Raw genomic sequence first — 7,477 nt, forward strand, 5'->3', positions numbered from 1 at the left:
ATTTATATTATAACTATTTTTTTTTCCAATTTTTTATTTTTATTACTATAATTAAATTTTGTAAAATATTTCTACATTTGTCTTGTTTTTTATAGCTTGTTTGTTTGTTTTCTTTTTTTCATCATACTATTCATATTATTTTGGGAAATTTTAATTTGGATACAGAAATTTTAAATTTAAAATTTTAATATTAATTAAATTTTTTTAAAAAACCCAACCAAACAATCACCAAACTCTTATATAGAATCAAATTTTTACATCAATATCAAATAATAAATATATAGACACATAAAATGAATAATAATAATAAAATTTTTCAATTTAAATTGGTATTATTGGGCGAAGCAGCTGTAGGAAAAAGTTCTTTAGTATTAAGATTTGTTCGTGGTCATTTTTTAGATTATCAAGAAAGTACTATTGGTGCTGCATTTTTAGCACAAACAGTTTGTTTAAATGATACTACAGTTAAATTTGAAATTTGGGATACAGCTGGTCAAGAACGTTATCACACTTTAGCCCCGATGTATTATCGTGGTGCTCAAGCTGCTATCGTTGTATATGATATTAGAAGCGAAGACTCATTCGAAAGAGCTATCAAATGGGTTAAAGAATTACAAAGACAAGGTAGTCCAAATATTGTTATAGCTTTAGCTGGTAATAAGTTGGATCTTGCTGCTAAGCGTAAAGTTGAAACAGCAGTATGTAATCACCATTTAATATATATAGAAAATATCTGTGGTTAAAATAATAAATAATAGTAAATAGTTTATTCTAATGTTTTTTTTTTTTAAAATTTAAAGGAAGCACAACAATATGCCGAAGAAAATGGTCTTCTTTTTATGGAAACCTCTGCTAAAACATCACAAAATGTTAATGAACTCTTTGTAGAAATTGCTAAAAAACTCCCAAAAACACCAACCACTCGTCCAGGTTCAGGTAGATTACCTATTCCTCCAATAGATAACAATAATAATAAAAAGAAATGTTGCAATTAAATTAATATCAATAATATAAAAAATAATAATAATAACAAATAATAACTACTTTTTTGGTAGACCAACTTTAAATCAAATACACCTTTTATATACTTTTTTTTTTTTTCTCATCAAACAATCTCAACTAAATCACAAAATCAACAATTATAATAACGACTCTTTTTCCATACAAATTAACTTATTATAACCATCAAAACAAAACAACCTTTTTTTTTTTATAAAAAAAAAAAATATAAAAAATTAGTAATAATAAACTAAATTTTTTTTTTTTTTATTATTATTATTATCCATAAAAAAATAAAATAACAAAAAAAAATTAAAAATTCTATTTATATAAAGAAAAAAAAAAAAAAACAATAATAATAATAATAGTTTTATATTATAAACTAAAAAAAGAATAATTTATTTTATTTTTTAAAATTTTTTTTTTTAATTTTATTTTATTTTTTTTTTAATTTTTTTAATTTTTTTTTCTTTAAATTAGTTTCATATTATTGTCTTGTAAATACAGATTTATCAAAGTAGATAATAATAGGTATAGAATAATGAGCCATTTTCAAAATAATCCATTTTCTAATGGTATTAAAGGTAGTTCAGGTAGTTATGCAAGCAGACCAACCAATAATAATAAAAGAACTATTATTCAAAATGGTGTTGTTAAACAGATTGATAACACATCATATTTAAGAAGAACCGAACAACTAGATGATGTAGATATTCAATTTAATCAATTCTTTACCAAAGATGGATTTTTATCAATAGTCAAATCAAATTACAAGTTTATTATAAAGTTTTTAATATGGTTATTGGTTCAATATATATTTTTAAGATTAGAATGGGGTGCTGTTTTCTTTGTTTTATCTTGTTTTGTTTTAATTATAACAAATCTTGGAAAAAGAGATAGTGTAGGTTTTATATTTAATAATTCTACTTTTAACACATTACAAGTTTTATTAATTTATATTTTTATTTATAACAGAACAAACTTAGTGCGTATAATGTTTTCAATAAAAATTATGAATCAATTTTACTAAGTAAATCTAAAGACAGTTTAGAAAGGGATATGGGTAGATTTGTTCCAGAAAATCAATAGTATTATAAAATACAACTAATATAATAAAAGATAATATTTAATCATTGTAAATAAAGTAATGTATAGTTAAAATATAGTTTTTTTTTATTGAAAAAAAAAGTTAAAAAAAATTTTATTTAGCTTTTAACTTGATTCACATTTTTATTTTTTTGTTGAAGTTTCTGAATTTTGAAAATGAAAAATAATATTATCATAATTATCTAGTTTTCCAGTTTGTATTTTTGCATTTTATGTGAATTAAAAATAAATAAAAAAAAATTAAAAAAAATAGATTTTAATTTGTTTTATTTTTTTTTTAATTTTAAAATTTTTTTTTTTTTTTTTTTTTTTTTAAAAATGGTTAAATATTAAAAAAAAATATTTTTTATGAAATTTAATTAGCAATTGTATTTTAAATAAATACTATAATGTATAATAATAAAAATGTTAATATTTATAGTATCGATAATAATAACATTCTTAACAGTTTTTGTATTTAAGAAATTTTTAAATAATAATAATAGTAATAATCAACAAGACAATGATAATAGTGTAAATAATAAATTGAAAAAAGAAATTATAAATACCAATAAAAGTATAGATAATAGTAATAACAATAACAATAATAATAATAATAATGTTGTAGATAGTTCTAATAGTGTAGATAATAAAAATAATGAAAAAATAAATAACCCACTCGAAAATGATAATAAATATAAAGAAGAATTTTTAAAATTTAAAAATAGATTTTCAAAAAATAATGAATACGGATACAACGGTGCAATTGATTTAGAGTTAAGAAATCATTATAGTGGTAATGATGATGATGATCAATTTCCAAAATTAAAAGATATTATTTATTTTGACCATACTGCTTCCACTTTACCATCAAAGAATCAAATTAAAAATATTTCAAGCAACTTTTTAAATAATATTTATTGCAATCCTCGTATGTACAATATTCATATAAACCGATTAAAGTCAGTATAATATTAACAATTATATTTTATTTATTATAGATAGTATTAATCCAATCGGATTAAAAACAAAAGAGTCGGTGGATTCCATTAGGGAATTGATTTTAAATCATTTTAATGCTCCATATAAACAGTATAGCGTTATATTTACAAGTGGTTGTACAGATAGTTTAAAAAAGGTTGGGGAATACTTTCCATGGAGTGAAAATAGCAAGTTCTATTATTCTTTAGAGGCACATAATTCATTATTGGGTATTAGAGAGTATGCTTGCGAAAAAGGTGCATCCTTCCAATCCATCTCATCATTATACTTCAAAAACAACTCATTTTCAGATATTATGGAGATTATTGAGGGCGATCAATTGTCAGCAAGTAAAAAGTCTGATGATAGCCAAGTTAGTTATAGTTTGTTTGGCTTTCCAGGTCAATGCAATTATTCAGGATCAAAATATCCGCTATCAATAATCAATCAAATTCAAAAGAAATTTAAAAATGTAAAAGTTTTATTGGATGCCGCTTCATTGGTTGGTACCTCACCATTAGATCTTTCAAAATATCCTGCAGATTTTATAACCATTTCTTTCTATAAAATGTTTGGTTTTCCAACTGGTTTGGGTGCTTTAATTGTTAAAAATGGTAAGATTTATATAAATTACCCACTTATATTTATTTATTTTTTGATAATAAAATATTAATTTTTTATTTTTTATTTTTTATTTTCAGATTCTAGTAGTATATTGAATAAAGTATATTTTAGTGGTGGTACAGTCAATGCATCAATGGCACAGGAAAGATTTCATGTTCATAGAGATAATATTGCTGCGAAGTTTGAAGATGGCACTATTGATTATATGAATATTATTTCATTGAAAGAAGGATTTGATCAATTGGAAAGATTAGGTATGGAAAATATTCAATCACATACATTTTCAATGGTACAATGGCTAAAAGAGGAAATTTCAAAATTAACACATTCAAACCAAATGCCGCTATGTCTATTGTATACTGATAACCATTATAAAGACCCAAATAAACAAGGTGCAATTATTAATTTCAATTTATTACGTTCTACTGGTGAAATGGTTGGGTACAATGAAGTAGAAAAGTTAGCATCATTATCAAATATTTTCATTAGATCAGGCTGTTTTTGTAATCCAGGAGCATGTCATGGCTACTTAAATCTAACAAAGAGCGATATCGAAGAGCATCTCAAAGAGGGTCACATTTGTTGGGATGACAAGGATATATTAAATGGTAAACCAACTGGATCACTAAGATTATCTTTGGGTTATATGAATAATTTTGAAGATTTATACAAGTTTGTTGAATTTTTAAAAACAAATTTCATAAATGATCACGAAAAATCAAGGGTTTATGGTGTATCTACATGTGGCAACAGAGATAAGAATAAGAACAAAATGAATTATTTATTAAATAATCAAAAATTAAATAGCAGTGGTATTAATGGCGGTATTGGAATTGATATTCCACAGAATGAAAGCGACAATGAGTCAGAAAGTGAAAATGAATTTGGTGGCGGTGGAGCATGCGATGATGAAAGTGGTTTACAGTCCGATAGCCAATCAGACTCATCAGTTGAGTTATCGGAAATATATGTGTATCCAGTTAAATCATGTTCAGGCTATAGAGTTACTAATGGTAAATGGGAGTTGGTAGCATCGGGACTAAAATATGATAGGGAATGGACTATCATCGATCAAAGTGGCAATTATTTAAATCAAAAGAAGTTACCAATTTTAGCATTAATTCAAACCGATATAGATTTAATTAGTGATAAACTGGTATTGACTGCACCCGAGATGAAACCAATTTCAATATCACTTTCTTACTACCCAGTTTCAGCTTTTGATCAAATTCAAGTTTGTGGTGACAAGGTCGATGGTTTGCTTTATGGTGACAAGGATTTTAATAGTGCAACACAAATCGATAATGTAACAAACTGGCTATACCAATTTACAGGAAAAAAATGCTATCTAGTTAGAAAAGCACCAGAATCTTTTAGAAAGTCTAAGGTTGATGATAGCAATAAAATATCATTTGCCAATGAATCACCCTATCTTTTGATTAATGAAGAAAGTGTAAAAGATTTAAAAGAAAGAATATATAGTGACAACCCAAATAGTGATAAAAGTGAATGGAATTGGATTTCAAAGCATAGTTTTAGAGCAAATTTAATCATTAAAGGTGGTAAACCATATCAAGAGGATCTGTGGTCGCAATTCCAATTAATTAGCGATAATGAGGAAAACAATCAAGGCAATGGAGGTGGTAGTCCATCTATAACAGCAACCAAACATCCATTATTGTTCAACTTGGTTGGCGATTGCAATAGATGTAAAATGGTATGCATTAATCAAAAAATGGGTATCGAAGAAAGAGAACCATTGACAACTTTGTCCAAATATAGAAGATCAAATGGTAAAATTATTTTTGGACAGCATCTAAATTTAAGCGACTCCATTTTAAATATAATTAATAGCAATAATAGTATTGGTAATGGAGGAAGTAGTGAAAGCTCAACATCATTACCTACACCAGTATTTATTAATGTACCAAGCAAAATTAAAGTCATTTCAGAAAGATATTAAAACACAAATAAAGTTTAAAAAATAGTTTTTTTTTTTTTAATATATTTTTTTAATATATTTTTTATTTTTTTTTTTTAACCTATATATACACTTTTATTAGTTTTCTAATGACTGTTTTTTATTTCAATTTAAAATAAATAAACAATTAAGAGAAATAAAGTTGCAAACAATATATGAAAGTTTGAGTTTAGGGAAGCGCCAGCATTGATTTTTTTACTTGTTATATTACCATTGTTGTTTATATTAAATTCATAAAAACTGTTTAAAAGAGATGAAAATTTAATTGGTTTACTTGTAATTCGAATGTTTGAAATTTGTAAAACTGCATTTCCACTCATTAAAAGTTTTTTATAATTATAATTGTTTATTATATTATTGTTGTTTAAGGTAATATTACATAGCAACGATTGGTTATCATCTAAAGGTTCACATTGAAACTGTTGTTCTAAAGGTTGTTGGTTCTGTTGCTGTTGATTTAAAACTATATTATTGTTATTATCGGCATCGAAGATGGTTAGTTTAATACTCGAATTCAAATACCAATTTGAATTGTAATATGAAGTATTAAAGTAAAATAGCTTGTCGTTTAATAGATCTTTTTTGTAACCAAAGAGTTGAATTAATACCGGTATTTCATTAAATTCATATAGTGTTTTTTCATTGCTATTGTATTTTGATGATTGTATACTAATTTTATTATTTGTTAATATATATTTATTTATTAATGATTCTTGTTGTTGATGCTGCTCTTCGTGTTGTTCTTGTTGTTGATTATTAACTAATGTACATTTTATTAAGGTGTTATCATTATTAAATATTGACAGGTCTAGACACTGAGCATTATTGATTGATATTTTATTATAGTTGCTTTTTTTATTTATGGTTGTTCCTAAAAATTCACCATTTATAATAACTGAAAATGTATTATTATTGAAAATGGAATATATGTATTTGATAATTGGTTTTGGGGTGAATGAAACTGGTATGATTGGACCATTAGGTGAGTTTTCAATACTAAAGTTATATTCTAACAAATCCAAAGGTATTTGAGCATTAAATTCTTTCCCATTAAAGTTTGCTTTTATTTCTTGTTGATTTAAAAATAATTTAGAGTTTGCATTTAAATAATTCCCTTTTATTTTCAAAGTATTACCCTCTTGAATAGTCTCTAAGTTGAAGTTTCTATTATTATTATTATTATTACTATTGCTATATAAGATAATTAATAAAAGATAAATTAGTATGATATTTCCTATTTGTTAAAAAAGTTAAATATTATTACTATTGCTACTATAGTTTTCAATACTTACTAAGCACTTGTAATATATGTATAAAATAAAAACAATAACAATAAACTATATTTTATCATTATTATTATTATATACTCCCTATATATGCTATCCTTATTATAACATCAATGATTACTTTTTATTACAATGATTACTACAAATACTGCTTATTATAATATATTTTTATCATAAATGGATTGGAAAAATATAACAAATAAAAATTAAAAATAAAAAAATATAATTATAACAATTAAAATTAAAAAAAAAATATATTTTATAAAAATGTTATATTATTAACTTTTTATAAAAATTAACAATAAATTTAATATTATTTTTAATATTAATATAAAAGTATTATTTTATTTATTTGTTATTTAATACTATTATTATTATTATTTATTATTATTATTAAATTTTATATTTTTAATTTTTTAAATAGCACAAATTTATTTAAATTATTTAAATTATTTATTATTTTTTTTTAATCTATTTTTAAATATGTATAAATAGCTCAGTCAAGCAAATGAAATATCTA

At 23.4% G+C, this 7,477-nt stretch overlaps 4 protein-coding genes across 4 annotated transcripts; 3 read left to right on the top strand and 1 right to left on the bottom strand.

Annotated features, from left to right (window-relative positions):
• Nucleotides 1–1,330, top strand: DICPUDRAFT_93331 (Rab GTPase). Its single transcript, XM_003294996.1, has 2 exons — nucleotides 1–698; nucleotides 801–1,330. The coding sequence occupies exons 1-2, from the start codon at nucleotides 294–296 to the stop codon at nucleotides 993–995; spliced, it is 600 nt and encodes a 199-aa protein (XP_003295044.1). The 5' UTR covers nucleotides 1–293; the 3' UTR covers nucleotides 996–1,330.
• A 210-nt stretch (nucleotides 1,331–1,540) lies between these two features.
• DICPUDRAFT_44282 (uncharacterized protein) lies at nucleotides 1,541–2,088 on the top strand (the record flags this gene model as incomplete). Its single annotated transcript, XM_003294997.1, has 2 exons — nucleotides 1,541–1,900; nucleotides 1,975–2,088. The coding sequence occupies 2 exons, from the start codon at nucleotides 1,541–1,543 to the stop codon at nucleotides 2,086–2,088; spliced, it is 474 nt and encodes a 157-aa protein (XP_003295045.1).
• A 417-nt stretch (nucleotides 2,089–2,505) lies between these two features.
• DICPUDRAFT_59401 (uncharacterized protein) lies at nucleotides 2,506–5,653 on the top strand (the record flags this gene model as incomplete). Its single annotated transcript, XM_003294998.1, has 3 exons — nucleotides 2,506–3,016; nucleotides 3,087–3,680; nucleotides 3,768–5,653. Exons 1-3 carry the CDS (start codon nucleotides 2,512–2,514, stop codon nucleotides 5,651–5,653), a joined length of 2,985 nt encoding a protein of 994 aa, XP_003295046.1. The 5' UTR covers nucleotides 2,506–2,511.
• A 76-nt stretch (nucleotides 5,654–5,729) lies between these two features.
• Nucleotides 5,730–7,321, bottom strand: DICPUDRAFT_100140 (uncharacterized protein). The gene is made up of 2 exons (XM_003294999.1): nucleotides 6,964–7,321; nucleotides 5,730–6,862 (listed from the first exon to the last, which is right to left on the bottom strand). Exons 1-2 carry the CDS (start codon nucleotides 7,020–7,022, stop codon nucleotides 5,782–5,784), a joined length of 1,140 nt encoding a protein of 379 aa, XP_003295047.1. The 5' UTR covers nucleotides 7,023–7,321; the 3' UTR covers nucleotides 5,730–5,781.
• Nucleotides 7,322–7,477: the final 156 nt, after the last annotated feature.

This window comes from Dictyostelium purpureum (assembly GCF_000190715.1).
Source record: "Dictyostelium purpureum unplaced genomic scaffold DICPUscaffold_708, whole genome shotgun sequence".
NCBI lineage: Eukaryota > Evosea > Eumycetozoa > Dictyosteliales > Dictyosteliaceae > Dictyostelium > Dictyostelium purpureum.